The sequence below is a fragment of the Syngnathus acus genome, chromosome 3 (assembly GCF_901709675.1).
Source record: "Syngnathus acus chromosome 3, fSynAcu1.2, whole genome shotgun sequence".
Classification (NCBI taxonomy): domain Eukaryota; kingdom Metazoa; phylum Chordata; class Actinopteri; order Syngnathiformes; family Syngnathidae; genus Syngnathus; species Syngnathus acus.
Genome location: NC_051089.1, coordinates 23851 through 51821, shown reverse-complemented (window position 1 = coordinate 51821; position 27971 = coordinate 23851). Strand labels below are relative to the sequence as shown.

At 53.6% G+C, this 27971-nt stretch overlaps 5 protein-coding genes across 14 annotated transcripts; 1 reads left to right on the top strand and 4 right to left on the bottom strand.

The window, feature by feature from the left end:
- Positions 1 to 658: 658 nt before the first annotated feature.
- LOC119120785 (GATOR complex protein WDR59-like) lies at positions 659 to 9174 on the bottom strand. The gene is made up of 25 exons (XM_037247994.1): positions 9074 to 9174; positions 8673 to 8722; positions 8003 to 8138; positions 7831 to 7916; positions 7534 to 7614; positions 7399 to 7436; positions 7202 to 7290; positions 6998 to 7114; positions 6836 to 6913; positions 6553 to 6709; positions 4966 to 5045; positions 4752 to 4881; positions 3825 to 3928; positions 3582 to 3746; positions 3423 to 3518; positions 3194 to 3292; positions 2878 to 2999; positions 2657 to 2810; positions 2412 to 2545; positions 2168 to 2249; positions 1976 to 2088; positions 1743 to 1866; positions 1458 to 1612; positions 1252 to 1394; positions 659 to 1132 (listed from the first exon to the last, which is right to left on the bottom strand). Exons 1-25 carry the CDS (start codon positions 9125 to 9127, stop codon positions 897 to 899), a joined length of 2823 nt encoding a protein of 940 aa, XP_037103889.1. The 5' UTR covers positions 9128 to 9174; the 3' UTR covers positions 659 to 896.
- Positions 9175 to 10224: 1050 nt separating this feature from the next.
- Positions 10225 to 13484, top strand: LOC119120602 (RNA-binding protein NOB1-like). Its single transcript, XM_037247635.1, has 9 exons — positions 10225 to 10397; positions 11140 to 11272; positions 11337 to 11470; positions 11539 to 11610; positions 12001 to 12129; positions 12203 to 12385; positions 12715 to 12812; positions 12910 to 13054; positions 13188 to 13484. The coding sequence occupies exons 1-9, from the start codon at positions 10329 to 10331 to the stop codon at positions 13452 to 13454; spliced, it is 1230 nt and encodes a 409-aa protein (XP_037103530.1). The 5' UTR covers positions 10225 to 10328; the 3' UTR covers positions 13455 to 13484.
- Positions 13485 to 13528: 44 nt separating this feature from the next.
- On the bottom strand, positions 13529 to 16751 carry LOC119120605 (U2 small nuclear ribonucleoprotein A'-like). Its single transcript, XM_037247647.1, has 9 exons — positions 16559 to 16751; positions 15774 to 15921; positions 15613 to 15691; positions 15198 to 15244; positions 15020 to 15122; positions 14743 to 14822; positions 14527 to 14602; positions 14064 to 14157; positions 13529 to 13989 (listed from the first exon to the last, which is right to left on the bottom strand). Exons 1-9 carry the CDS (start codon positions 16638 to 16640, stop codon positions 13874 to 13876), a joined length of 825 nt encoding a protein of 274 aa, XP_037103542.1. The 5' UTR covers positions 16641 to 16751; the 3' UTR covers positions 13529 to 13873.
- A 713-nt stretch (positions 16752 to 17464) lies between these two features.
- LOC119120603 (ankyrin repeat and SOCS box protein 7) lies at positions 17465 to 21492 on the bottom strand. 10 transcript variants are annotated; one of them, XM_037247641.1, is made up of 5 exons: positions 21223 to 21492; positions 20430 to 20499; positions 20046 to 20292; positions 18494 to 19099; positions 17465 to 17931 (listed from the first exon to the last, which is right to left on the bottom strand). In XM_037247641.1, the coding sequence occupies exons 3-5, from the start codon at positions 20278 to 20280 to the stop codon at positions 17801 to 17803; spliced, it is 972 nt and encodes a 323-aa protein (XP_037103536.1). In that variant the 5' UTR covers positions 20281 to 20292; positions 20430 to 20499; positions 21223 to 21492; the 3' UTR covers positions 17465 to 17800. The 10 variants fall into 10 exon arrangements, with proteins under 10 accessions (XP_037103536.1, XP_037103539.1, XP_037103540.1 ...); XM_037247644.1 differs by having other exon boundaries at positions 20046 to 20233; XM_037247645.1 differs by having other exon boundaries at positions 20046 to 20233; positions 21301 to 21492.
- A 667-nt stretch (positions 21493 to 22159) lies between these two features.
- Positions 22160 to 27121, bottom strand: LOC119120806 (chondroitin sulfate synthase 1-like). The gene is made up of 4 exons (XM_037248019.1): positions 26514 to 27121; positions 25679 to 26174; positions 23800 to 24216; positions 22160 to 23670 (listed from the first exon to the last, which is right to left on the bottom strand). The coding sequence occupies exons 1-4, from the start codon at positions 26831 to 26833 to the stop codon at positions 22486 to 22488; spliced, it is 2418 nt and encodes an 805-aa protein (XP_037103914.1). The 5' UTR covers positions 26834 to 27121; the 3' UTR covers positions 22160 to 22485.
- Between the last annotated feature and the right edge of the window lie 850 nt (positions 27122 to 27971).

Sequence of the window (27971 nt, the reverse complement as noted above, 5' to 3'; positions counted from 1 at the left end):
TAGTAAACTTCCAATGCTACTGTCGACTTAATGGCGCACTTGTTAGCACGTCCGCCTCACATGCCTGGTGATGCGAGTTCGACCCCAATCTCAGGACTATTTTTTTGTCCTGCCTTGTTTGTATCTATGTATATACCTTATTTTTATTGTTCTTATTTTAATTATCTACTTATTCTTCAGATCGGCCAGATCTCTGTCGACATATCCTTGGTTTCAGTCCTGCTGCAACAGACCCTGCCGCCCTTTCCATTGAATGACTATAAAGCATTAATGCTCAAAGTGCAGCAACACATTTTCTCATTGTTCTGTGAATTTATTTTCACGATTCTGAAAATACAAGAAGAAAAGCTTTTTTAGAATTCCATCGTGCACATTGCACACTTCAATGTTTTTGTCTTCAGCTAAAAAAAACAAAAACAATGTATTCATACATGGCAAAATTGCTTTGAATTGAGAATCTGCCCCGTAGTAGTCTACAGTGCATTGAATATCGATTCCAATGTCAATCAGCCTCAAGCAGAACGTAATACCTTGAGATTCCGGTTAGCTCGCATAGTAGCAGGCAAGGGTTTGCTTCCTGATACCATTGTTTTGGTTTAAATGATTTTATATTGAGCACAATTTCTATTGCTATTGATCTGGTGTCCATGGCGGTGTACTGTACCATCTTGAATTATTGGCCAGCCCAAATATGACCCTACTGCTCCTTTATGGCTCCAAGGGCTTTTTGATACCCTCAAGTTGACTGTCGGCCGGAAAAACGTGACATCATTTACGTTGAGGCTCCGCCCACTCATATGCAATTCTTTCCCAAAACTTTGTGAACGGGTTGCAGACAGGGCATCAGGTCACGCGATGCGGCGGTCACGCCAGCCGTCTAAAGTTGTTCTGCGCCGTCAGAAGTTGCTCTGCTGTAGACAGCGGCAGCCACACCCGGCCGGGCACTGCTCCTGCTTCCGGAACCAGTCCATCATGTGACCCGTGTGGCCGCCGTGGCCGCAGCCGAGGCAGAAGTGGGAAGAGCCCCGCACGGCCACGTGACACACCACACACTGGAAGCTCAGGCGCTTGCAGGCCACGCACTGAGTGCCGCGACTGGGACTGCCGCAGTGGCAGCATAGCACGCACAACTCTGGAAACACAAGGCACCGCGACAAGGAAGTTGGCGTCGGCTCATGACTAAAGGAAGATGGACAGGAAGTTTGCGTGTCTGTGAAAGGGGCAGGAAACCAAACACAGGCGGCCACGTACCGACACCTTGGTGCGGCTCGGGCGGACAGGAAGCGAACTTGAGCACGTCGGCGCGCTTGTCTCGCAGGTCCCACCGATAGAGAATTTCCGCATAGCATTTCTTAAAGTCATCAAACTGCGGCGTGTTGGTCGGGTCCAAAAGTCTGCGGGCAAGCACGAGCGACATCGTAAACTCTATTTTGGGGGAGGGGTTAGGGCGCTTTTACCTTCGGTTCATGTCGTGCCGCTCACGCTCCCGTTCCTTTGGCTCGACGTGTCCCCGGCTGCCGTGGCGGGCGTCTTCGGGGGACTCGCTGCGGCCAAGAGCCTGTTCCGGCTGTTCCCGACACGCAAACGCCATAGTCGACTCGCTCGAGCCGGCCTGAACAAAAGTCACATGACTTCACCCGCTGCGCCGGCGTGACCTTTGCGTTTTCAGTTGCTTACGTGACGGCCCTAGACCATGTGACATCAGACAGGTCTGCAAATGGAGTGGGCGGGTCCATACTTACAAAACGTGCTTGGCGTGCCTGCGGCGCAGGGTGCGTCACTTCCACGTTGGCGCCCGAGTCTGTAAAGACACTGCATAGCATGGCGAGAGTCTGCACGTCACTCATGTGACTGTAGTGCTCTACGCTGAGTAGGGAAGGGGAGGGAAGGGAAGGGTTAGGACGTCCTATATTCCCGTCTGATCGTGACAAGATAGCAGGTTGGTGCTGACCAATATCCGTCGGCGGCAACTCACAGCGTCTCCAGCAGGCGGCGTCCAAATGGATGACTGGCCCAGGGTGCGTCTGCGTCAGGGTCCGAATCGGGACTCAGGCCTCGACCGGTCGCCGCCGAGGCCAGAGCCCACACCTGAAGGCGCGCGCAGATTTACATCCTACGCGTTGCCGTACACGTTTACTGGCACGCGCGGCATCTTCCCATCCCGTACCTTGGCCACGTCACGACGTCCGACGGCCAGTGCAGCGGCGGCGTTCTTCTGGCACGTGTCCTCCGTGTCACTCATGTTCAGGCTGTGGACAACAGCAAGTGTTGGGACGAATAATTACGCCTCACATTTCAATAGCACTTTTCTGGACCCTCACAGACGCACAAGGTGTTCTTTCTGATACCCTCGGGTTGACTGTCAGCCGGAAAGACGTGACATCATTTGCATTGGGGCTCCACCCACTCACATGTAATTCTCTCCCAGAACTTTGTGAACGGGCAGCAGGCAGGAGATTTCCTGGATGATGACCTTCCCCGCCAACTTGATGGAGCGCCCCCCGCAGTCGGCACCGTCCCTTTTGCTCTTGAAGCGCCGAGATTTCTGGAGGACGCATGCACGCACGCACGCACGCACGCACAGACGCTCACTTCAACACTCCAAACAGCCACCTGCGTGTGAACGCGTTGTGTCTCGCGTGTGCGTGCATATCACCCGCTCTTTGTAGTAGAAGGAGGAGATGGAGACGGTGTCTTTGTCGGCCCGAGTGGGGCTGCCGCTGTAAAGTCGGAGCGTGTTCTGCGACTCTGCGCGAATCTTCATGGGCGTCAAGACGCCGCTGTGGTAGGCCGACAGCGCCGACAGAGACCTGACAGGCGTGGGATATGCGCATTACGTATTCACGCCGGCGCCGAAACATGCAGCTAGGTCACTACCTGGGCGTGGGCTCGGTGGGCGGGGCCACGCGGTGCATGCTGATTGGCCGGGTGAAGTAAACCAGACACCCGGTGCCACAGAAGCGAGCGCCCGACGTGCGCGGGAAGGGAATGTTGGCATCCTGCAAACACAACGCCCGCCGCACAAACAGCAAGGTGTCGAGTGTGTGGGCAGATCGTGTTTTGCAAAGCAATTTCTTGACGGCCAGAGTCTCGTCTATGTCGCGGCCGAGCTGTGCCAAACCCCGCCGAGCTCACGCAAACGGGCCACGCGACCCTCGGTGGCGGCTCCGGATGTCTGCCCCGCCCTGCTTACCTGGTAGGACCCGTAGGTGTTGATGACTCGCGGAAAGGCCTGCAGCGTCGGAGCCACGGGATTGGACAGCACGAAAGGTCTTGAGGACGGGCTGTCCTCCTGTGAAGAAGACACGCACGAAAAGGCGCCTTTCTAATACGTCGATCCGTTCACTTTTTGGGTTGGGACCTTATTTTTGGAAGAAAAAAAATAAAATAGCCAAGGGTTTCCTATCTTAGCGTCTTCTCACCACGACGGACTCCAGGCAGGACACGAGCTTCCGGACGCAAGGTTCTAGACAGTTTTGGTTCCTCTTCACCTTCTGCAGGGACACGTCACTCAAGACCTGAAAGACGAGACGCACGTGAGGACGCAGCAGGGACGCAGCGCCTCGAGGAGTGCGTCCTACTTTGTGGATCTTTGTCTTCATGGCGGCAGAGATGCTTGTCGGAGAGAGGAACTGAAAGGTAGGGGCGCTGTTGTTGGGATATTGTCCCGGGAACTTCATGAGCAGGCGGACCTGATGAGTCCCGAAGTGAGCCGACACTACGCAGCTGCAGTTCACCGCGTCCATCTAAAAATTTTTTTTAAAAATCCCAGTCAGAATAAACAAACGGGCGTCTGCGATCGCTGCCTTTGCATCGGCTCTCACCTCCACGTTGACATTCCTGATCTGCAGGTTGACCAGGGAGAATTCCTGTTGGAGCGTTTGAGCCAGGCCGGAAGACGCCGTCGAGTCCCGCCCGCCGTCTTGATCTGGGGATGGAGCGCAGGTGTGAGCAAATCCATCTTTCAGAGGTGTCCGACGTTCTCGTCGAGCAACAATGAGGAGCCGCAGCCCTGTCCCGACTGAGCTCCGGTTTGAGATGGAGTGTCGTTGTTGCCATCACTAACGACCGCTTTCAGTCTGCCAAAGAAAAGACATCCCCAGGAGGGGGGAGCGGCCAGGAGGGGAGAGCGGCCAGGCCAGGAGGGGTCCTCAGCTGGGAGGCGGAGACAATGCGTTAGAACGGCATCCAAATGACTAATTTCTGTATTAAACCGCTTTTCTACGGACATCCGTGGCGGTAGCCGTCCAGCGGTGACAGCGACGCCCCTAAGCGCAGAGACGGCAGCACAATCAATGCTTTCAAACGATGCCGCTATATCAGGCCAGCTCTAGCGTAAGCCCAGTGGAAGCCCAGGGCTTTTGTGTCTTCTTTCCCCGACAAGCCAAACCGTCCCATTTAGCAAAGCCATGGCAGGACCAATGGGTCCGGTGGAAGACATTCAACCGCCTGAGAACAGGCAGATCAAAAGCTGCTATTGCCAGATGGGGCTACAAAACCGCCCCAACCCTCTGTGAATGCGGAGAAGAGGACCAGACGATGCATCACTGCCTTGTCTGCCCTCTACTACCCAACCCCTGCATCTTAAAAGATCTCGCTGAATTCAATGACAACGCAAAAGACTGTGTAAAGACATGGGAAACTGTCATCTGACTAGCACTTCAAAGACACGAAAAGAAGAAGATGGCAGGATGGCAATTAGCCAGGAGCGCTTCCTCCCGACACGAGCGGACGGGATGTACGTGCGTCACCTTGAGGATGAGGCCCGACGAGAATTCTGGCGCGCTGTCCGTCAGAATCGGTGGACGTCAGCGTCTTGTCCGACTCCACCATGGCTGCCGCGCCGTCCGCCAGCTCGTCCGGCAGGTCGCTCAGGCACAGCTGCAGCGCAACGACCACAACGACGGCGGTGAGCAATGGCCGCGGCGGCTACAGGGGCCGCTCGGTTGCGGGGTCGAGGTTGACCTTTTGGAGCTGCGGGTCCACCCTCCAGATCCTCAACGTCTGATCTCTGGACCACGTCACCAGCTGGAAGTCTTTGCAACCTGACAAACAAGCACAGCCGTCGACCAGTCAGCTTTCAGGTGAATCAGAAAAGAGTTAGGGTTAGACCAGGGGTGGGCAAACTTTTTGACTCGCGGGCCGAACTGGGTTCTAAATTTGGACCGGAGGGCCGAACCAGGAGCAGATGGACGTAGTGTTTGTGTGAAGTAATATAAGCGACCTGTAAAGGTCATTGCATAAAAGATTTTGGCCTTTAGTAGGTAGTAAAGCATGGATATTCCAAACAAGTTTTTTGAAAACAAATGCATTTATTAACAGCATTAAAAAAAAAGAAATCACTAAAAAACTGCTATCAGTGATTCTCATAAAATACGACACTATTATTATGAATAACAGTCTCCATCACTTCAGTGCCTGCAGGTCAGATTAATGAAAAATTTTATCTTATGAGATCACATCAAACAGCAAACATTCTGACCAAATATATCATCTTGAAGAATCGGTGAAAGCATACGTCCAAATAAAGTAATCAAAACGGCAACACGGTGAGGGGTATCTGAACATCAGAGCAGAGTTTTAACTCACAAACACCTGGTAACAGAGGTGAGGAAACGGGAAACACTTCCTTAAAGTAAGCCTTAAGAACTTTACAGGTTAAGATTAGTCGCAAACAGGTGGTGCATCAATGTCCTTGAGCATCCTGCATTGTTTGAAAATGAGAATGGTCGCTAGTTTCAATCCCTGCTATGTGTACAAATCATATTCAAAATGCATTTTTTTACAACAAACTTGAGAGCCTCCCCTTCATTTTCAGTGGGAACAGTGTTGTTGGTCTCCCTTTTTTGCTAGTGCATCATAGTCTGGAGTAAAATTTGTTGTGGCAATTCTTAGGAGAGATCCGTTTACCTCGATCTGTGACGGGTTGATGTGGCTGAACGTCACGTCGCGTACGTCGAGCCAAATTGGCCACTCTTTTAACATTCGGCACTCACTTCTTTTCTTCGGGCCACTCATTTTAATGGAAGGATTCCAGGGGAAGGTTTGTGGGTGGCTTTAGCGTAAAACTGTATCTGAAAGCTCAGCGAGCGAATTACAAGAATGCTGTCGTCACAGCCCACGCTGTAAATTCGGGACTGATACAAATAGAGCGCGAGTGCGCCATGTCCGTACTACTGAGTACGTACGTACACGCACTTGTGAGTGTGCACCGAGCTTTCTGACACGGCTTCCGGTAGTAAATGCGCAGGCGAGCGGTTCCCCATCTACTGGGGAAACGCAGTCATTGCAGGCAAAATGACAAAAAAAAAAGTTTAATAATACAATTAATTCAGGGTTGGCGGGCCGGATTAAACGGTCCCGTGGGCCGGATGTGGCCCGCGGGCCGTAGTTTGCCCACCCCTGGGTTAGACCCTGTCCCTGTCAAAACTTGCTGTTTAGAGTTCTTGACTTAGGAAGCTGTCAAGAAGCAGTCCTTCCATCACAGAGTTCAGCTAATACTTCTGGAAGGCGTCAACGTGCGCGTGTGGGTAATGCGCGTACGTGCGTGACCTTCCTTTTGCGGCCTCCACTGGAACTCCAAGATGACGTCGTCATGTCCCACGAAGGCGTGGACAGGACTGTTCAGGTCCAGTGTGGACCACAGGAGGAGACTGTTCTCGCGCCGCAGCTGAGGAACCATAACTGTGACCAGCCCATTGGAGAAGGGCTGAAATATGCACGCACATAATAAACACACACACGTACACAATAAACACACTTGTGCGTTCAACAAACAGACTGACAGACAGAGACATGAGCATTTGCAGAAAAGTGACAAGCACGGCGTCCTAACCGTGTATCGGGCCTTCCACACGGGAACCTGACATGACAAGATGTTCAAGTACTTCCTGGGCTGGCGGTAGTCCCAAAACTGCACAAACACACACATGCGCACGGACCAGGTGACAAACGGGAATGCGTCGTGCGCGCGTGTGAGTGCGTGCGTGCCTCTAACCCTGACAGAGTTGTCCTGACTACTGGTGGCCAGGATGAACTCGTGCTCCGGGTGCCAGTCCAGCCCGTGGATCTTGGACAGATGCGCCGCCACATATTCGCACGCCGTGTTGGGTTTCTGTAAAGATGCGCGCGTGCCCACTTTAGCACAGAAGAGCCACTTGAGTTTGTCAGCGTGTTGGCTAGCACGCTTGCGCCACCTTACCCGTCTGTCCCAGATGCGCACGTCCCCGTCATGACTGGACGCCAGCACGTCACGGCTCCTGCGGTTCCACTTGACCTGAGAGGCGCCGGCTGACCGCAACAAACACAGCTGAGTGAAAAAGGGCCTTCCGGACGTGCTCGCTCAATGGAGTGACAAAAGTGTCGCTGCCATTTGTTTGTTTGTTTGTTTGCACTCACCGACAGCAGACAGTGCCACAGCAGGTTTGCGTGTGTCTCTGTAAGGACAGAGGGACAAGGACAAGCAAGAACAACAACAACAACAAAAAAAGGCTGCGTGAGCTAATGCAAAGCAAGTTAACGCAACCTTCTCACCTGATGTCCCAGATGTACATATACGTGTCCACCGAGCTGCTAACCAGGAACTCGGCTTCGAAGCACGACCAGTCCAGATCGCTGAGCGAGCGCACCCGTCGCATCAAGTCACGTGTTGCGAAAGAAAAACAAATCATGAACTTTGTATCAGATTACGTCAAACACGCTCGCGTGATCCCGCCGTGACCTCACGTGACATCACAACTTCCTCAAGCAACACGTGGCACCACACTGTGACATGATCTCACGCGTCATCACACGATGCAAATGATCCGCGCAGCCTACGAGGTCACGCACCTGATGACTCGTGTGTGGCCTGACAGCGACGTGTGGACACTTCCTACGCCGTCCTTCCACGAATACAACTCCACGCGTTGGTTGCTCTGGAAACAATGGACACAAAGAGGCACAGAGCAAGCGATAGCAAAGCGACGTCAGGCTCGGGCGGCGTCGGTCGGGGGAAACGGACCGAGGCGGCAAAGACGTGCGCCTGAGAGCGGTGGGGGTTCCACTGGACGGTGCCCACGTCCCACTTGCTCTGGCGAGACATCTTCTTGGCCAGCTCCGACGGCGCCTCCAGGTTGACCACGTACAGGAAGCGGCGCCTGGCGGGAAGGGCAGCCCATAAAAAAGGCCACGTTGTGGCAAGTGCCGCATCCCCAAACCTGGCCGATCCACGGCCACTCGAAAGCTTGCGTTCTCGCCATTGTTAGGATTGCTGATTCTGCCCGTCTATGACTCTATCGTCAAAATGCAACTTGCACCCTAACGGCAAAACAAAAACGAGGTGGTAGCTGCTTCTTTTGATTTGGGACGCAAATATGTCAATCGCAGTACAGCCATGTGGTTCTTTTTTGAGGAGTGGGTCTGCTCCGTGTTTGAGAATTCAAACATATGAAGACACTCGTTTGTTCATTCAGTCACTACAAAAGAGACGTGTTGAACTATTTTGGCCTTCTTGAAAAGGGCCTTTTTGTCGTCACCATGCACCTGTACGCTTCTAAACGGTAATGGCCACCCGGGCGACATCGTCCCTGATGTCGGTCGCCGATGTCGGTCGCCGATGTCGGTCGCCAATGTCGGGCTTATTTTTAAGACGGCAGGCAAGCAAGCGCCACCACGTTCGGCGAGGGACTTACCCAGAAAGCACGGCGTGCGAGCCCAGGCAGTCCACGGACATGGTGGTCGCCTGGCAACACAAGACGTCAACGTGTTGACGGGAGGCCGTATTTCACACAAGTGTTGCGAAGCCTATCGAAGCCCGATGTGACACGCTGCCAATTTAAGAACTAGAATCGATTTATTGCCGTTGTCTAAGAAAGGTAGCTTTACAACCAACATTTTTTTCCCGGTGCGTCGATGCAACATAAAACAAATGGTACTACTAACAATTAAAACTCAATGTGGAAAAGCATATACAACGTGGCGTCTACAAACTACCGATGCATTTTGACCTCTAGAGTTATTCAAATGGTTCAAAAATGTTGGTCGGCACGTACGAAACCTAGTGCGAGTTAGAAAAAGCACCACACGATCGCACCTGCGCGTCTCGAAACTCCAACACCACATTCTCGCTGCTCCAGCGCGCCGCCATCTTGTTGGACCGACCCGGACGTCAACAATTCGTCACGTGACAAAAATCCCCTCGTAATGCCACGCCCTGTCTGGGAGGCATATGGGTCTCGGGCTTTTCATACATATGGGTATCTGCTTTTCATACATATGGGTATCTGCTTTTCTACTGGCCGTTTTTCTTGTCTTGAATGGAAGAAAGATTTTCGAAGCATACCGTATAGCCAGGTGTCGGACGTCCTCAACAAACTAACCGCAAGAAAATTCCGCGAGTTCGGATGTTTTGAAGCGTGCTCATGGGATGCGACTGTTTGAGACTCCCGGTTCAAGACGGCGGCCATTCTGCACGTCCCTCCAATTCTCTCGCCCACCTCAGGCTTCATATGTGGTGAAAACTGGGTCGGTGTCGAAAAGAACTCCGCAGTAAGCGTTGTTCTAGTTCAGGGGTGGGCAATTCCGGTCTTCGAGGGCCGGTGTCCTGCATGTTTTACAGGTCTCCCTGCTGCAACAACCTGATTCTAATGATCAGGATTGCTATCCAGCATCTGCAGACTTTGCTAATTATCTGACCATTTGAATCAGGTGTGTTGCAACAGGGTGACGTAGAAAACATGCAGGACACTGGCCCTCGAGGACCGGAATTGTCCACCCCTGTTCGAGTTGAATCTGAGACCGGAGGAAGATAAAAGAATATAAATGTATTGAATGGAATTTACTGTGCTCCAATAAACAAAACAAAACTAAATGATGGTGTTGCTTCGCTACCCAGCGCTGCCGCATGTTTCAGAATTTGACAATTTCAGAGTCGTTGCTTTTTGCTCAACCTAAACGTGATTTAAGGCGCCGCGAGATTATCTTTAGTCACGTGACAAGGGGCGTTTTGGGAGCCGTCACACTGACGCCCGTGCGCGACTCTGCCAGGGGACGTGTTCGGAGAGGGTTCGCCGCGCTCCCGCATTTCCGAACGTAGCAGCACTGGCGCACCGCGTCTCCAGTCAGAGTGCCGAGTGCACGCACTAGCACTCCGTTTTTGGTGTACTGGTTGAATTTCCATACGGCTAAATTGAGCAAAGCACTGAATTTCCGAGCGGTCTCGTTTTGACCTAGTGCGCGCAGAGTGAAGTTTCGAACGCGCCCAAATTGCATTCGCAAATTGAACGGAATCTTCACGTGGTAAGAACGTCTTTTCTGATTGGCCGAACTACGACTGTCGCTGATCCAAGATGGCGCAGCCCGGAGTGGAGCATGTCGTCGCAGACGCGGGAGCTTTTTTGCACAAAGCTCCTCTCCAGGTGGCCTTTTCTCCAGTTAACCTACAGAATACAAACTTTGCCGATGTCGATCTTATTTGAGGCAACCTCGACCGGACAAGATCTTATTTATCACCGCGGAGAAACGTGGGTCTCATGAACCAGATGACGCCACAGCTAGCGACGTATAGACTTCCCATTCCCAAAACATTTTGTCGTAAATACATGATACGACATCGACTAGGCTACTTTGCACCTACAAGATTACACCACTTTTGTCGTAAATACACGATACGACATCCACTAGGCTACTTTGCACCTACAAGATTACACCATAACTACTGGATTCAATTTAGAATTGTTGTCACTATACAAAAGATACTGGTACTAAAATGATACATGGCAAAAATGCAAAACATTAGTAAATACAGTACAATGAAAATTACAACTTCAATTTAGTTTCATCATTCATCTTAGGACACTCACAAAAAGTGGTACTGAACCGTTTTTGATCATTGCAGACCGGTACTGGTACAGATATCTCGTGCCCCACCACTGGATTACATGGCAACTCGTGGATGGCGTCGCAACCATTACATGGCACCACGACTACGTGGAGTAAAACAAAGATGAGATTTATGCGGCTATCGCTATATTGTGTAGCGTGGCGGGGGGCAAGAACTGGATCGCAATGAATTGTAACTTCATTCGTATCTTGAAAGGCGGCAAGGGGACGCGAGGGTGATGAAGGTGACAGCGACGGACATTTGACGATGCGTTTCAGGACATTGGGAAGAACGTCTACACGCTGAGGGAGGTGGTGGACGAGATTCGGGACAAAGCTACCAGGAGGAGTCTGGCCTTCCTCCCGTACCAGCTCAACCTACGGCAGCCTGCGGCCCAACACGTCCGATTGGGTAGTGGCGTCGGCGGGGCAAGGGGGGTCTGCGTGGACTGACGGCGCCTTTGCGGCTCCCTCAGTGACAGATTTCTCCAAGAAGACGGGGGATTACCCCAGCCTGTCACCCACCGACATCAAAGTTTTGGCGCTTACGTTGCAACTGGAGGAGGAACACGTCGGGACGGGACATCTGCGCAAGGAGCCCCGCCACCAGGTGTGATCCCCGAGCACGGCCTCAACCCCGCCCCCACTCTCCGACAGCCTTTCGTTTGTCGTTTGCAGGTGGATGTGAGCGACACGCAGCGCCACCCGGAGACGCCCGTCAATGTGGCGGGATTCTACTTCCCTTCCAAGGTCAGAGATCATCTTTGGCCTGCTCGGCGCTCGTTGAGCACAATTCCCAAATGTTTCCCGTTTTCTGTCCGCAAAAACAATGATGATGATGATATCCAGTACATGGCAGCGCAACTATTGGCTTCGGTCAGTAGAAAATTAAAATAACACGGTAACTATTCTTAACACCGCACGTAAACTCAGAGTTGGTCATAATAGTCAAGGTTCTGCACCAGCACAAATTTTCTCTTGAAATACGTAACCCCGCTAAAAAGGGGGAATTGATTCAATATGAGTAATTAAGTTACGAGCGCGCTTACGGCCCGAAGTCATTTGAGCTACCTATGTTGCGTTGTTGACGGGGACAGGAAGTAGCCAAGCTGTGGCGTCGTCGTCTTCTTCTTTTGTCAGGGTTCTGAACGCAAACAGGAAGTGAGGAGCACGCCGGTGTCGCCTGAAACGGAAGCGGACAACTTCAACAGCTTCCTGTTCTGGAGGCAAACGCCGGCCCCCGTTGACAACCACCTGTTGGCTTTACTGGTCATTACAACACTCATTAGCTCAGCTCGTAGGGCTTAGCCGGAACGGCTCAATGATGCTTTTTTTGTCATAGGAGGAAGGTGCCATGCAGGAAGTCACCGGGGAAGAGGAGGAGGAGGAATGGGAGGGCGATGACAACGAAAGCGGAGCTTGGATCACGCCCAGTAACATCGGGCAGATGAAAATAGACTCCTCTGATTGGACGGCAGATGCCCAGGTCAAAGTTGGATGTCTGACCACAGACTTTGCCATGCAGGTGAGGTAGAGGTGTTACCATGGCGACCGCACACACCATCGTGCCACTCGAACCCATTCAGCGCACAATTCGTGTGGCCTTTCACCACCATTCGCCCTGTGGCGACTCATAGCTCATCACACCACTCGCCGTGTAACTGGCCACATGACTCATCGGTTAATTCAACATGTAACTGATAGAGCTTGATGCGACTCTCACCCTGTGACTGAAAAGCTGCAACTCGTACGACTGGCGTCACACCACATTTCTCACTCAGCGTGCATCTCGCATAGCTCACGTAACTGTGTGTAACTCGTGCGGACAACTCACCATGTGACTGGTGTGGGCAGAACGTTCTGATCCAGATGGGGCTCCACGTGGTGTCGCTCCGCGGAATGTTAATCAAACAGGCTCGGAATTACATCCTCAGATGTCACGCTTGCTTCACGTGAGTATCGTACACACGTATGCGCAGGCTGGCTTGCTTGACGGGAAGAGAGGTTCATGGTGTTGAAAGCATTTGTGCATGCATGCGTCTGCGTCAGGACCACCAGCGACATGAGCAAACAGTTTTGTCCAAAATGTGGCAACCGAACGCTCAAGAAGGTCAGCGTCAGCGTAGACGAGGACGGACATGTGCACATGCACTTCTCCAGCAACCCCAAAGTGCTCAGTGCACGTGGCCTCAGGGTAAAACAAACGGACACACACAAAACATGCACAGGAGGACATGAAACAGTCCCACCAACACACGACAAAGTATACGCCACCTGAGCTAACCAACGGCCTCGTTGTTGTCGCTGTTTGCTTTCCGCGTTCGCAGTATAATTTGCCGCTCCCGCGGGGGGGTAAGCACAGCCAGAACCCGCACGTGTGCGAGGACCAGCGCTTCCCTCAGCAACGTCTGTCCCGAAAAGCCCGCCAGAAGACGGATGCGTGGGACCCGGACTACGCGGCCGGCGGGGCGTCACCTTTCTGCCAGAACGACATCTACAGTCGTGCCGCCAACCTCAAGCTCCGAGACGCCGACTGCGGCGCCGGACGCCGCAGAGTCAACCCTAACGCTGCCCGCAGAAAGTACAACAAATGAGCTGCCTACTATGCCCCGTCCGGGCCGATTGAAATTAATTCCACAGTAATTGGGGATTCACGCTTTGCATTGGCTTTGCAGTTGTTTAAAATCTCATTCAACCTGAAATTGACTCCCTCTCGTTTGTTACAAAGTGTGGAACGTGACAGCAGGGGGCGCCTTATTGTTACACAGCTTGACGGAAGCTCACTGCCATGCTTGACTAGTCCCTCCCTCCAAAAAAGGCATATCTTACAAACCTCCATATAAATAAGTACATGCATATACGCACATAAGTACAACTAGTCCACTAGAACAGCTTGACGCGTCAATTGACGCGTATTTCAACTTTGTGTCATGACTACTTAATACGCGTTTGTAGGAAAAATCTGACTCATTTATTTAATCTGGTCAAACTAAAAGTGAAGACACAAAATTGATCAGGATCCGTTGAGGTGAGGACCTTGTTCCATGTCCTCGCTCTCTTCCGTCTGATCGGCCATCTGCGATGCGTGGCCTTCCTCCTCTTCCTCCTCCTCTTCCACGCCAGCACCATCTATAGGAGAAGAAACGATGTGAGGTGGCAGATGACGGGCGCCGATGGCTGGAAGGCAAGGGAGGGCTGCGGACCTTGTGTGCGCTCCCGTCCCGGTATGTGTCCGGCCTGCAACATTCCTTTCAAGCGCTCCACCTCAGCCAGTGACGACGCCTGGGCGATGGCGTTCTGGCAACACACACACAATGCGCTCGGCAGCTCTTCCTCTTGGCGCGATCGGTAGCAACACACGTCGATGGGTAGCAAACATGTTGCTCATTGCTCTCCGAAATGAAAGCGGATGGAAAAAAAATCAAACGGGCTGTTCGTCTCGCTGCTAAAAGACACGGATCCGGATTGGATTCAAGAGCGACACTTTTTTCCATCCAATTCGATGCAGCCACCGCATCCTTGGAATCAACAGCGGGTTCCAGATTCAAAGCGCGTTTTGTCCGCTTTCATGGAAAAAATTGGAGATCTCATTTAAAAGTTTGCGGCGAGGACAACTTGAAGCTGCACAAGGTCTGGACACGCTTCGAGGACTCGCGTCGTTCCTACCTTGATGGCTTCGACGTCGGTGTGCGACGGGCCCGTCCTCGCCTTCTCCAGCTGCGCCGCCATTCCGGGCGTGAACCTGCAAGGGAAAGCCAGAGTCAGACGGGGCGCTCTCCGGGCAGCTTCTCCCACATCCGATCCAACGTAGTATCTGTTCCCGAGTCGAATAGGAGATACGTCCGTCCGACGCACCCGCCCGCCGGGGACCGACCCTCTTACGTTTTGCTCTGCTTGGCGATATCCTTCGCCAGCTGAGCGCCGCGTTTGCCTTTGAACATTTTCTCCGCCTCCTGGCGCTCCTGCGACCACAAGCAGACGTCGTTACAGTGACGGCCGTGAGCGCTTCTCGCCCGGAACCGATCTCCACGGGCCGGGACGCGAGCGCTTCCCGCCTGAACCGATCTCCACGGGCCGAGACGTGAGCGCTTTCAGCCCGGACCCATCTCCATGGGCCGGGACGTGCGGACAAAACGGCCGCCGGCCTGACACCCCCCACCTTGAGTTTGACCTTCTGGAAGTCCAGCACGCGAAGCTGCGGGATTTTGTGGACCACGTAGAGCCTGTAGTGCTTCTTGTTGGTCACAGGATTCCTCAGCAGGCTGGCCGGACGACAGCGAGAACAAGGTGAGGAGGTGGTCCGGCCGCGCGGCTCCCGCCGACCTCGCACTTCTCACCTGAGCAGAGTCAACGTCTTCACCGACGCCAGCGGCTCCAAGTCGCCCTAAAACACAGCCATTGGGCAATGGTCATTCCATTGAAGTTATTCAACATGTTGACTAGGTTTGCCAGTCATGATTATTTTTATCTTTTTTTATTTATCTTTTCAAGTATGGTTTTATCGTGAATTGGATTTTTTTGAGACATTCAATGTTATTTCAGATTGACACGAATCGATCACGGCGGAGGTACCGATATGGTCCGTGACTCCCATTAAAAAAAAAGGGAAAAAAAGGCAAAAATGTTGATTTCCAAAGTGAAAGCAGGCGATTGCAAATGTCTTACTTTGAGTTGGCACGCGGCATAACCAGTCTGCTTTCACCATATTTTCTGTTGCGAATATTTTGAAGCCCTGGTCAGGTTGTGACTCACCAGTTCCTGGATCTTGTTGTTGGTCAGGATGAGTTCTCGCAGAGCTGGAAGACTCTGCTCCAGGTTCTCTCCGATACGACTGCATAACAACGTCACAACGCTTGCCGAGTCAACGGCGGCGACCGGAAGAATCAAAGATGCGCTCTGTTTGCACAGCTCACCAGATCCTGTTGTTGTTCATCAGCAAGGTCTTGAGTCGCTTGAGGAGCGGGAAGCCGTCCAGTTTGCGGATTTCGTTATCCGAGAAGTCCACCGTGTCGAACTGATCCAGAGTGGCTCCCAGATTCTCCAGAACTGGAATTTTATAACCTGGCAAAGCGTGTCCAAAACAATTGGTGCTACTTGAAAACCTTTGAGTGAAGGCCCCAGTGCTTAAAGTCTTTTGCTGAGGTCGCCTTGTCTCATTGGACAGCAGCCAGATGGACCGGCTCATTGACTAATTCGAGAGCAGGTTAGCATAATGTCCTCGCATAGGGAGGCAAACTTCACATTATTGTTGAGACAAAAATGACCCGCGTTCAAGACGCTAAACTACGCAGGGAGCCACTCCTGCCCTCTAAATGAGGCCTCATTTGGTTTCTAGGAAGCTCATCGTTTGGTTTTAGGAGTGACTGGTGCAAAAACAACTGTTTTGAGTGTAACCCTCGTAGTGTGGCGCACAATATCGGCCGTCGCTTTTAGAGCACGGCTGCAGACGCAGATGCACTTTCCAGCTAATGTTAAGATGAGCCGCTTCAAGCAGTTCGTCCAGAGGTTGAGCCAACCCACAATCTTGGGAACGTATTTTTATCAGAGATCTCAGTCAGCAGAGGTTTTACAGTGACGGCGAGGGAGCTGAACCATACGGCATGACAGTATGTTGGAGGAGAGTCCCTCCGGTCGCGGCCAGGCAGACAATGAGCCAGCTAACATGCTAACGAGCGGCGGCGTGCGTGCGTTTTCTTACCCCTCAGGTCCAGCTCTCTGTCCCTCACCGGGTTCGTGTACTGAGCTGCCTGCTCAATTAACTCCGCGGAAAGCTTCACCATTTTCGGGCTAAATCAAGAACAGCGACACAGATGCTGTCTTTAACGGAGCATGCGGAAATGACACACGCTGCAGTAACCCGGAAATTAAAGCACTTCCCGCTCGACCCCCTTCGTTTACTTCCGGTAACGAAGAGAAATTGTAAATACTCGAGATGTGATTTGAACAACATTTTTATAGCAGGAAAAGCGTTCAAGCAAATAGTTTTATTTCAAATGACGGCACTCTTTCTGTCCAATTAAATTCTAAATTAATTCTAAAAACATTTTGGGGGCAGTAATTCCTACCAGTAAAGAGTTTAGGATAGGCAGGACATTCTTTCCAGTAATAATAGCTTTTGTTATTTAGGGCAGGACAACCGTTTATGTCTTCCATGTGTTGCTGCACAAAGCAACAACAAAGCTGATGTGGTATCATGCACGGACTGCTAGGTCATGCACACACAGACTGCTAGGTCATGCACATGGCGCATGCTATCCCCAGCTTTAATGCGGATAGGCTAAAACATGTAGAAAAACACAAGTCATGGTTTGGTGGCAGTTTCCCACAGACGCGAGTTGTGTTGTCATGGTGACGACCAGTGAGGTGACGATTCTGGGGTGTTCAGAGGGAAATAACCCCTTTTTTTGTTGTTAACGAAACAAACTAATCCACTTCCACTGGGGTTTTATTGTGAAGAAATGTACAGGTTCTCAATCACACATGTCATGGTGACCATTACAGCAATTCAATTCAACACTTTATTCATCCCCAAGGGGCAATTTAAAGGTGCGTAAAAGTAGCTCAAAATGCAGCACAAGCAAGTGAACTAAACATATGCTTGTTGTCTTCACCATCAGCCAAGAAATTTCCGTGGCATTCCAGAACTGTTTTTCCATTCACACGAGCACAAACACGCACAAATGCACACGTGTACAAACGCGCGCACGCGCACACACCAAGTCTTTCATATGAGCGGTGTTTAAATAAAGGTAGAAAAATATCTGTAAGGTATTTACATTGTACCAGCTCACCGGACAGCAAGCCACGAATCGCACTTTCCGCACGCAACTGGGCGGGAAGACGACAGGCGACCGGCCCCCTCGGGCCGAACTTCCGAAAGGCGAGCCGAGTCACAGCAGAGGTCTTTACCTCTTTTCCCGACTCGTCCCCGGCGGCAGCATTAAAACTTGTGTTTGAGATAGTCCTTCATGACCTTGGCGATGGGAAGCTCCTCCAGGAGACACAGCCTCTGCAGGCCGACACACTGGCGGATCTTGATGCGACACACGTCCTGAAGGCTCCGAGGACGTTCTGAGCACAAACAACGCGAGCAGTTTGGCACGGCCCCGCCTGTTCGCCGACAGCAACCGAGCGCAGCGCCAGCGAGCGACTTTCGCCCCAAGGTAAATAGCGTCTGGCAAGCAGAACAAGGAAGAGCTGACCCCTCGGCATCGAGGGACGACGACGCGCTTGTCTGCAAAACGGTCCGCTGGCCGGAAACTCTAATGAATCTCACCTTTTGAAAGCATGTCTGAGAATGGAATCTTTTCCAGCCGATAGCAATGGGAGGAAAATGGCGCAGCATCCTCCGGTTTCCAATTTACTTTGGCTTTGTTTGAATTGAATGCATGGACAAGTTGTATAACCCATACTTTTTGTGTATCACGCGCTCTCCCCCAAAAATAAAGACTAGAAAAATCCCCCTCGGCGAGTGTTTCGAAAGACGAGCGACGACGTCACAAAAAAACTCGCTTTGGAACATACTTGGGGGGGGGGGGAGCACACGAGGTAAGACGTGTCGTTTGATCTATGCTCGTTTCCTCGCCACGGCCTGAAGGAAAGGGAGATTGGGGAGATGCCGCTTTGTACTCACTTGTGACGTCCTGCAGGAAGTCCAGACACGGCCTGTTGTGTCTGGACATGCTGACGGAGACGGCGGCGGGCGTCTGGCCCTCGTAGTTCCTGGCGTTGGTGTCGGCGCCGTAAGCGTAGAGCATGCGCGCGCACAGCACGTCGTCGCGCAGCGCCGATAGATGCAGCGGCGTCTGGCCGTCCTCCAGCCGGCCCAGGTTGGTGTCGGCGCCACGCTGGAGGAACATGCGGCAGTACGAGTGGTTGCCCTTACTCACGGCGTAGCGCAACAGGAAGCCGTTCTGAATGTCAATGTTGGCGCCGTGGTCCAGCAGGATGCGCACGCAGCTGGAGCGCTCGCGGATGATGGCCAGCTGCAGCGGCGTGGTGCCCTTGTCGCTCAGCGGGTCCACTCGGGCACAGAACTCCAGCAGGAGGCGCACAAAGGAGTCGCGGCCGTAGTGGGCCGCCACATGCAGCGGCGTCCAGCCGTCGTAGCTCTTGGCGTCGATGATGTCGCCGCAAAAGTCCGACTCCAGCATGAGGCGGGCGATGCGAGCGCGCCCGTGCATGGCGGCGTAGTGCAGCGCCGTGAAGCCCCCGATTAAGTCCTTCACCGTCGGGTCCGCTGAGGGCCGAGAGGCAGACGACTATCAAACCAAAACAAAACTCTCGGCGGCAAAATCGCTCGCAACCCATGGATGCTCAGCTTGCCGCAAAGCTCTCCGTGGATATTACAACGGATGGATGGATGGATGGATGGATGGATGGATGGATGGATGGATGGATGGATGGATGGATGGATGGATGGATGGATGGATGGATGGATGGATGGATGGATGGATGGATGGATGGATGGAGAACAGAATGATGATGGCCCCACCCACCGGTATTTTACATAGCGACTTTGCTCCTTGCGGGTGATCTCTTTGGAGCCGTCAGTTCCCGTGAAGGCCAGAGCGAGGTAAAGACGAGCAAGGTAAAGACGACGCAAAATAGAAAAGCGCTCGGAAAGGAAATCAACAGACGTGACGAAAATCAGCCGCAGAGATCCTAATCCTTTTCACACGTCGTAAGTTGCCGTGTCAATTTTGGTGCCAATTGATAGCTGTTTTTGAAGCCATAGTCTCAACAATGATTTCCAACGGGATGGCTTCCTTCCGTGACATTACCGAGCAAGACACGGAAGGGAGGGCTGCGTGCCTCTATTCCTCATTCAAAGTGGGCATCCGTTGCTCTCCAAAATGAATGGATAAAGCAAAAAATGCTAACTTATTTTCATTTTCCTGCTAAAACAAACAAAAAAAAAGATAATTTGGGCTGGCTCGTGAAAAATGAACCATCTAGGCATTACCGTCCCTTTGATATGAAGAGTAATTCATCATTGAGCAGAGCGGAACGTCGCTTAGGACGGTGCTACGTGGCCGCCGCCGACGTCGGGGCTGAGAGTGGGTTCATTCGCAAGTATTTCATCCGCATCGTCTCACGGCCTGGTCGTGATTTGACGAAGGCACTCGGAATCGGCGCCAGCGCCCCGGTAAACTCGCACACGAACGGACGGACGTTTGGCTGACCTCCGTGCTCCAGGAAGACGCGCACGCATCGCTCCTTGCTCTTGGCGGCCGAGAAGTGCAGCAGCGTCCATCCGTTGGCGTCGCGGATCTTGGGTGAGTATCCGCGCTCCAGCATGCGGCGCACTGTGTATACGTCACCCGCCGCCACCGCCGCCTGGATCTGCAGCTCCTCGTGGAGCTCGGGGTTCCTACAGTTCAGCATCCTGTCGTCACATTTGGGAATGGGAATGTTCATCTTTGACCTAAGCTTTAGCGGGGAAAGATAAGGTGAAATATTCTGTGCGTCTGGGGACCGCCGCTGCAAATGTCAACACTTTGTTTGGGGATTGGACACAAGAAATGGCAGCCAGATTAAGTCAATTTCCTGATCTGGTTTTCTTCTACCTTTTCACCAGCTGAAGAGACAAACTTCTCTTCTTCATAGCGGACGCTTGCCAGCTTTGACTTGAATTTCCTGCAACACAACAAGTTCTCGAGTGAGTGAGTGAGTGAGTGAGTGAGTGAGTGAGTGAGTGAGTGAGTGAGTGAGTGAGTGAGTGAGTGAGTACAGAAATCCTTCTCTTGAGATTTTGATGCAGCGATTATTTGCTCAAAGTGACCGGAATAGTTCGTCCACCTGAAAATCTCGTTCCGGTCCCCCGGAATGCGAAACTAAGTCGTTCCTCCCCAATCACTCGATAAAAAGACTTCAGCAACAGCCGCATGAGAGTGTAAACAAAGAAAATGTCAAGTGACCCAACTTGACAGTTTCGGCCGACAGTTACATGAACGTGACACTTTGGTTGACTCAGAATGTGGTGGTTTTCGCTAGCACTGTTAGCCGCGCGCGCAGGCTAACAAAGTGTAGACGCGTGCACGCGCGGGCGGGCACTGTCGAAGCCAGCAAGCAAGAGTGTGAAGACGTTTCGTGTGGCCGAATTTGACGTTTGGTGTCGACGTATGAATGAACATGAACTCACTCCACGCTCAAATGTTGTGCCGCCAAGCTAGCACTAGTTAGCCGTGGAGGCTAACCCAAACAAAGTGTTGCGATTTGTGTATTTGGAACTGCGCGTGGGACTCAAGTGTGGCGCGGCGTGCCGACGAGGGGCACGTGTGCTAAAGTGTTGCGTTTGTGCAGCGCGACAAGCCAACAAAAGACAACAGTGAACACACGGCGAGTGGACATCTCACGAACCAATCAGCGTCCAGACGCCAGGGAAACGAGCAGCGGCGGCGGAGGCAGCAGAAGCCAAGCAAAAACAAAAGAGCCAACTTGTTGTCAGTGCTGCATCTTGGTCCGTCGTCGCCGCGGCTCCAGAAATCTTGCAACGGCCTTCTGCACACGCATCGAACTCGAGTGCATCTTCGGGGGTTTTAGGCGTCAAAACTGTTAGCTTTAATCAAAAGTCTGCCTGAGCTCAGAAGCGTCATCGTCGTCACTTCCGTCATCATGACTTCACAATAACGGCGACGCCCCCGCCCGAGTATGGAGGACTAAAAGTGCCAAAACTCTCCATAACTTGTGAAATGGAGTCTCACATGATCCGAAACGCACTCATTGCCGAAATTAAATTTGGAATTCGAAACTTAAGTCACAAGAACTCTGTAAAAAAGTATCTGCTATTCTAAGCCACCTTCTATCCTCTTCGCTCACCCGCAATTGTTACTCGCACGGGATGCTCTATTCTCTCTTGGGGACATGCCGCCATCTTCTGCGCAGAAACAGTCAATGCAGCCTATTCAGCTTGGCCTGCTTGGCTGTCGCCCTACAAAACACAAGCCAGAAAGGCTGGGTGGGTGCTTTTCTCTCAACTGTCCTAAAAATGGAGAAATGGGAGCGGTTTTCGTCGGCCCTTGACCCGCCGGGTTCGTGACGATCACACGGAAGGACTTAATAACGCCTCCGACAGGACCCGCCCCCTCATTTGAATAACTTTTTTTCTGCACTGCCAAGATTAAAACTAAAATCAATAAAGGTGAAAATAAAAAAACGTTATATAAACAATAGAAGTATTTCACAAAAAGGTATCAATAAAAGTGAGATTCAAAGATTAAAAATGAGCATTTATTTTTTTAGACACACTTAAACAGAGTTGAGTAAAAAAAAAAATTTTGAAAAAAGTTATTTTCTCAACTTTGTGAATTGGGGGTCCACCATAAACGCTGACATTGGCCCAGTAACTGAGCGGCCCTTGAGAATTTTGGCCAGCGTCTTTTTGGGCCAAAGGAAAATCTGGTCCAAAAGGACCACTGCGCGACCCTTTTCCAGTGTTCTCCTCCTCGGGAAAGCCCTTCTCCAATCGGCTGGCGAGTTTGACGTCATAATGTCCACCAATGAGAAGGTACGGAACGAAATTCAAAATAGTCCAGAGATCAAAACGTCCGTGATATTTAAAAAAAGCGAGCCTGCGCGGCGGCCGCCGGTGGCCAAGAAATGAATGACTGCAGTTGGGCGGGGTCAGGCTGTCAGGCGAAGGGAGGCGTTGGCGGCCAGTGGCGGGCCCAGCTGCTTCTTGTCCAACCATAGCTGGGCCAGCTGGCGCACGGAACCCCGCAAGGACGCCCAGGACCCCAAGCACATCTTGTGCTGGCTCGGCACCAGGTGGGGGTCGCAGGTGATCGGGTGATGCACGTGCACAACGCCCGGGTCGCTGCTGCGGAACGGCGCGACGCCCGAGCGCAGCAACCTGTCAAAGAGGTCCACGTCCTCCAGGCCCCAACCCCGGATGGTGGTGTTGAAGCCCCCGGCGCGGAACAGATCGCCCTTGTGGGCGCACACCACCCCAAAGCCAAAGTTCCTCCACAGGCCCGTCTTGGCGGTGAAGGCGTAGTGGTTGGCGTCGGCGCGTTGCGTGCCGGCGCCGTACACCACCTTGGGGTCGTACTGGCTGAAAACGACGGGGAAGTAGGAGGAGCGGCCGGCCGCCGCGTTGGCCCTGCAGCGCTGCAGGAAGTCGGCGGTGAAGAGGAGATCCACGTCGCAGTAGAAGAGCAGCGAATGGTCGGAGAAGCGCGCCGAGCCCTCCTCCAGCGCCAGCGCCCGCGAGAAGGGGCCGGCCACGGCTTTGATCTCCAGCTCGGCCCGCGGGTACTTGATGTGGTACTCGCGCATCAGCTCCACCTGCTTGACCCGCTCGACACCATCGTCGGCGTTGAAGAGCAGGACGAGGAGCTTGACGTTCTGCTTGGGGATCAGGCACACGCGCTCCACGTTGGCCATGAAGCGCACAAAGACGTCGTAGCGGCCCGACAGCGGCACCAGGATGTTGACCTTGTCGTCGCGGCCGGCGTCCGCACGCTGGCCGACGGCCGGCGCCAGCTTGAAGGGGACCAGCATCTTCAGGGAGCTGAGGGACAGGAAGGAGAGAGAGTCCGAGTGGCGGTCGACGTGCGCCGCCAGGGCGGTGGCGTCGGTGGGCCGCTCCTCGCGCAACTGGATGCGGCTGAAGGTCTGCTGCAGGTACGCGTGTCTGCGCACCGGCACCGTCACGCTCCTGCCTTTGTGCTTCTTGTAGAGCAGCAGCAGGTCCAGCACATACTCGGCGCCGTAGAGCGGGTTGACCCGTCGGTAGCCGTACTGGATTTCCTTGAAGTCGATGACGCGGCCGCGGGTCTCGGCGTTGGCGTTGATCATCTCCATCACCTGCGGGAGATGTCGCGGCGTGTCATTTTTGCCGTGGTTAACTTTTTTTCCTCTAGCTACTTTGCTCGCGGATTCTATTTTAGCGAGCGGGAGCGTTTTGGTCGCTCGCGCCGCTCTCGGCTCGCCGACCTGCATGATGATGTCGTCGAGGGCTTGGCGCTGCGCGGCGTCGGTCCCGCGGCGAGGCGGCTGCCCGTCCCAGGCGGAGAAGAGGTGCCTGGCGCTCAGGAAGTCCCATTCCAGCACGTCGCTGCGGCGGCGGGGCCGGAACCTCATGAAGGAAGGCGACGCCCCCAGCAGCCGGTCCTCGCGACTCGGCTCGGGGGCACCCGGGCGCGCCATCCCGACCAGCTCGCGGTGGAGGCGCACGGTGCGGTGGCGCAGCGCGGCCGCGCGCCGGCTCAACAGATAGGCGTGCAGGCGATACTGGTGAGGCGGGCTCTTGTTGGGGTGCAGCGTGACGGCCCGGTGAATCTTGCCGCTGCGCAGCTCACGGATGAAGCCTTTCTTGTCGGGCTCGTAGTTCTCGTAGAACAGCTGCTGCATCTGCGCGGCCGGCGTTACAACGGAGACGCGGTTAGCTCGCTCGCGTGCGCCGGTGACTTTGTTTCCTGAAAATGCGGCCGACAAATGCGGCCTTTTGAATTTAGACGCGCGCCTAGAGTTGGAAATCGGCCATTTTGCTTTCATTCACTGTGCCGATCCTTCGAGTGCGCACGCCTTTGCCATCGGGGGGCAGCGTGACTTGCACCATGTCAAGAAGAGTCCATCTTTGTGGAATTGAGACGTTTTTGTTCGGACAGCCTTGGTCACAGCTGTTGCCGCTTCCCGCTGCTGCGGCCTTTCTAAAAGTAGACCGTCCGGGGGAGGGGAGACACCTCGCTACGCTGCTCGTGCCGACGCAGCTGCCGTTCCCAGGCGGGCCCTGCTTTGTTGGCTCCAAAACAAAGACGGCTGAGGGAGGGAGTTAGGGTGCCGCCCAGTTTGTGGGCGAGCTAGCGTGGCAGCCGCCAACGTGAAACGCTTCTCTTTAACTGATGGGACGGGAGAAGAGAGAAAAAGAAAACAAAAAAACAGCGAGGCAACAGCTGTCATCCGCTGCCTTCCCAAGCAAACATGGGCGGGTCCAAACATCAAGCCCAAAGTCCAAATTAAAGCAGTCTGGGTCAAAGTGACTTCTTTTTTCCCCGTTGGAGGAAACGGCCACTGGAGCGAATGCCGCATGTGACCGGTTTGCCCGAGCCAGCGCAGCGAACAGCTCGTTGCTTCCTGAGGCCGTGACGCGATAGCAGGCGATACTAACCCTAACCTTGAGGCAAAAAAAAAAAAAAATGTCGGAAGGGTGGCCTGGGCGCTTTTCGGACAACAGGCGGCGGCGCCGGCCGGCGCACGGGTCGGCGCTAAGACGCTTAGCTGCTAATCCACCCTAATTGGATGCTAGCGCCAAGATGTGGGTCAGGAAGGTCGAAGCTTGACTCCATGGCGCCGGCCGGGGAAAGTTAGCGGAGCGGGTAGCGGCAAAGGCCGCTTGACAGATGAGCGCCGGTGCCTGACGAGGCGAGTGCGACTCAAACACAGCAGCGGCCACGCTTGCACCTCAACCGACCGACCGCGCAGCATTCAAATCCGTCCGGATCCGTGTCTTCCATGAGCAAAAGGCCCAACTGTGACAAAGATCAAGTATTCCCTCGTTTGCTCGAAAATCCACGCCCGTTTAAACTGACGACACCCTGTTGGTATCGACGTGTGTTTGAGTGTGTGTGGGGGGGGACATAGATAATCTGTGCCAGCCTACACGTGCGCCGTGTAACATCTTTTTGAAGAAACTGCCGTGCCTGAGAAAATCAACCAGTCAAAAGGCCTGACTGCGGCGTTGACATTTTCAACCGCGGCGTTCCTCTGCGATCACCTCGGCACGTGGAGAACAATTGCGCTTTGTGGGATTCAAACAAGGATCCCGTGATGGCTTAGCTGGAGGGGTAACAACAGCACCCGGCGGCGGACTGACCTCGTAGGACCAGACGCACTGGACCCCGGCGAAGCGGCGCACGCAGCGCCCCACCTCCACGTCCTCGTGCGCCGTGTGCATCTGGCGCAGGCAGCGGCGCAGGTGCGGCGCCACGCGGCGCAGGACTTCTCGGCTCATGACCACACCGGGCCCGCCCATGCAGAAGTTCTCGCCGGGCTCCAGCGCCAGCTTGCCCAGCTCGTCGCGGGCGCCCATGCCCGTCTGGCCGAGGAAGATGGGCGCGCTGCCGTTGAGGCGGCGCAAAAAGCTCTCCAGACGCCGGCCTTTGACGTAGACGTCGTCGTCGGCCCGCATGAACCACTGGTAGCGCTCCAGGTAGTGGTCGTGCATGTACTTGAGCATCAGGAAGGACTTCTTCTGCGGCGGGTAGGAGTCGTCAGCGCCGCGCAGCGCCACCAGCGGCACGGGCGCCGAGGCATTGGAGCCCTCGCTGGAGAAGAACTCCACCCGGCCCGGGATGCTCCGGGCCCACGTTCTGCAAAGGAGCAAAACGTCCGTCGGAGGGACCGTAAGCATTATTTGGCTCCCCTTGAAGGAGTTTCCACTTTTGCCTACTCCTGGATAAAGCCAAGTCTCACTCGGGACGACCTACAACCAAACCCTCGACAAGCTGACGCCGCGTCACTTCCTTTCCGTTAGCTTTTGTCGTAAACTTTTTCGACGGGGCAAGTTGACACAATCAATCGAGAACTAATCGTTGAGCTTCTCGACAGTAAGTTGACTCCGGCTTTTCCTTGAACGCTCTGGCAGTTTATCTTTCCAACAGTAGCAGTTTGCCACCTGACGAGGAGCTGCTTGAGCGCAGCGCGCCTACCTGTGCGCGGCCACCGCGCGGCTGTTGAGGTACTTTTGCGCGGTCATGACGCCCACGAAGAGGAAGTCAGTGGAGCGCGCGGCTCCCGAGGCCGTCGTCTCCGTGGCCGGCGGGCGGCTGTCGCGAGGTGCCCACAGGGCGCCGGCGGCGCCGAGTCGCTCGTTGAGGCGGCAGCCGCCCGGGTTGCCTTTGGCGATCTCCGCGGCCTTGGGCAGGATGAGGCGAGAGGCCAGTGTGAAGCCCAGCACCAGGCCCAGCAGGACGCTCAACCAAGCTCTCCGGCTCCGACCTGCCATCCCTCCAGACAAGCATGAAATCATGTCCGAGGGGAAAAAATGCCGAGTGTCGGCCACGCGCCTTCTGCGTCTCGCTCGTGGTTCTTCTTCTTCCGCTTCTTCTTGTGCCCACGTAGCATCCCCGAAAACTGCTTGCTAGCCTGCCTGCCAGCCGTCGGCTCACATGCTCGCTCGGCCGGGCCCGGCCCAACTCGACGCGAGCTGCCGGCCGGCGACTTTCCAAGTCGCTCGCAGGATTGCAGGTGTTGAGAATGCGTCGGCTGGGTTATTCGGCCAAGTTGGCAGCAGGACGTTCACCGACGCAGAGTGCACGAGCGCGTTTGAGCTTTGCGGGCTTCCGTACGTGGGCCTCCTCCCAGAGGGCGTTCCAGAGGCGTTCATGTCGCATGGGAAAAAGCGCACGCAACTCACAACTCCCCTCACTCTCTTTGTGGACCTTTTTCCTGGCTCACCAATTTCAATTACGAAACAGAAACCTGGCGAGGACCACATTTCCAAATGAGGGCACAATTATAATGTTTGCAGAGCTTTCTTGCTCGACAATAAAAAACGGTCCGACACAAGTGCACTTATCAAGACGGCGGTCCAATCGTTGAAAACAAATTCTCCGCTGCTCAGTGAAGAGCACTGGACAGGATTGGGACACATTTATGGGGAATCTGGACGGCGATTGTGGGCGGAAGCGGTGGAAAAATGTTGCCTTGCTTTGGGGACGCAGTTCATGTAGGCCGCTGAGGCTATCTAGTGGCGGACGGTCCCTAGGAGGTTATTAGCTGTAATTACAACGACGAGCAAGCCCAGTGCGGAAAGTGCTGTTCGGCCGATGTTGACCATTGTTTACACTGTAAACAGGGGTGTCAAACTCTTCTTTTTTCGCGCGCCGCTTTGTAGTCATATGACTGTCGACCCAAATAAATGTATGAGCACCTCATATTATATACAGTAAAAGCTACAAAACAAACTGACAAATAACTCGTTTTCAAATCAGACGAGTAAAAACTGGTCAAATATTACAAAAAAAAAATGATATTATTAAAAGTGAAGACAATTTGCAATTCTAGTATTGACACACGAATTTGATGCACAATTTGTCTTCGCGGGCCACATAAAATGATGTGGCGGGCCGTATGTGGCCCCCGAGCCTTGAGTTTGACACCTGTGG

Bases quoted from the DNA above. Each gene is read 5' to 3' on its own strand.
- LOC119120785 (XM_037247994.1), bottom strand. From the start codon at position 9,127: ATGGCGGCGCGCTGGAGCAGCGAGAATGTGGTGTTGGAGTTTCGAGAC. The intron at 8,139-8,672 runs GTAAGTCCCTCG...CCTTCCCGCCAG, and splicing joins TCGCACGCCGTGCTTTCTGG to GCGCCGCTTCCTGTACGTGG. The intron at 3,000-3,193 runs GTAAGCAGGGCG...TTGTGTTTGCAG, and splicing joins ACACCTACGGGTCCTACCAG to GATGCCAACATTCCCTTCCC.
- LOC119120605 (XM_037247647.1), bottom strand. From the start codon at position 16,640: ATGGTGAAGCTTTCCGCGGAGTTAATTGAGCAGGCAGCTCAGTACACG. The intron at 15,245-15,612 runs GTGAGTCACAAC...GCTGTGTTTTAG, and splicing joins ACAACAAGATCCAGGAACTG to GGCGACTTGGAGCCGCTGGC. The intron at 15,123-15,197 runs GTGAGAAGTGCG...TCGTCCGGCCAG, and splicing joins AAGACGTTGACTCTGCTCAG to CCTGCTGAGGAATCCTGTGA.
- LOC119120806 (XM_037248019.1), bottom strand. From the start codon at position 26,833: ATGATTTCATGCTTGTCTGGAGGGATGGCAGGTCGGAGCCGGAGAGCT. The intron at 26,175-26,513 runs GTAGGCGCGCTG...GCTCCTTTGCAG, and splicing joins CGCGCGGTGGCCGCGCACAG to AACGTGGGCCCGGAGCATCC. The intron at 24,217-25,678 runs GTCAGTCCGCCG...CCGGCCGCGCAG, and splicing joins AGTGCGTCTGGTCCTACGAG to ATGCAGCAGCTGTTCTACGA.
- LOC119120602 (XM_037247635.1), top strand. From the start codon at position 10,329: ATGGCGCAGCCCGGAGTGGAGCATGTCGTCGCAGACGCGGGAGCTTTT. The intron at 11,273-11,336 runs GTAGTGGCGTCG...CGGCTCCCTCAG, and splicing joins GGCCCAACACGTCCGATTGG to TGACAGATTTCTCCAAGAAG. The intron at 11,611-12,000 runs GTCAGAGATCAT...TTCTTTTGTCAG, and splicing joins GATTCTACTTCCCTTCCAAG to GGTTCTGAACGCAAACAGGA.
- LOC119120603 (XM_037247636.1), bottom strand. From the start codon at position 20,749: ATGCGGCTGTTGCTGAAGTCTTTTTATCGAGTGATTGGGGAGGAACGA. The intron at 20,249-20,429 runs GTAGAAGAAAAC...ATGTGACGACAG, and splicing joins TCTCTTCAGCTGGTGAAAAG to GATGCTGAACTGTAGGAACC. The intron at 19,100-20,045 runs GTCAGCCAAACG...CTCGGCCCTCAG, and splicing joins CGTCTTCCTGGAGCACGGAG to CGGACCCGACGGTGAAGGAC.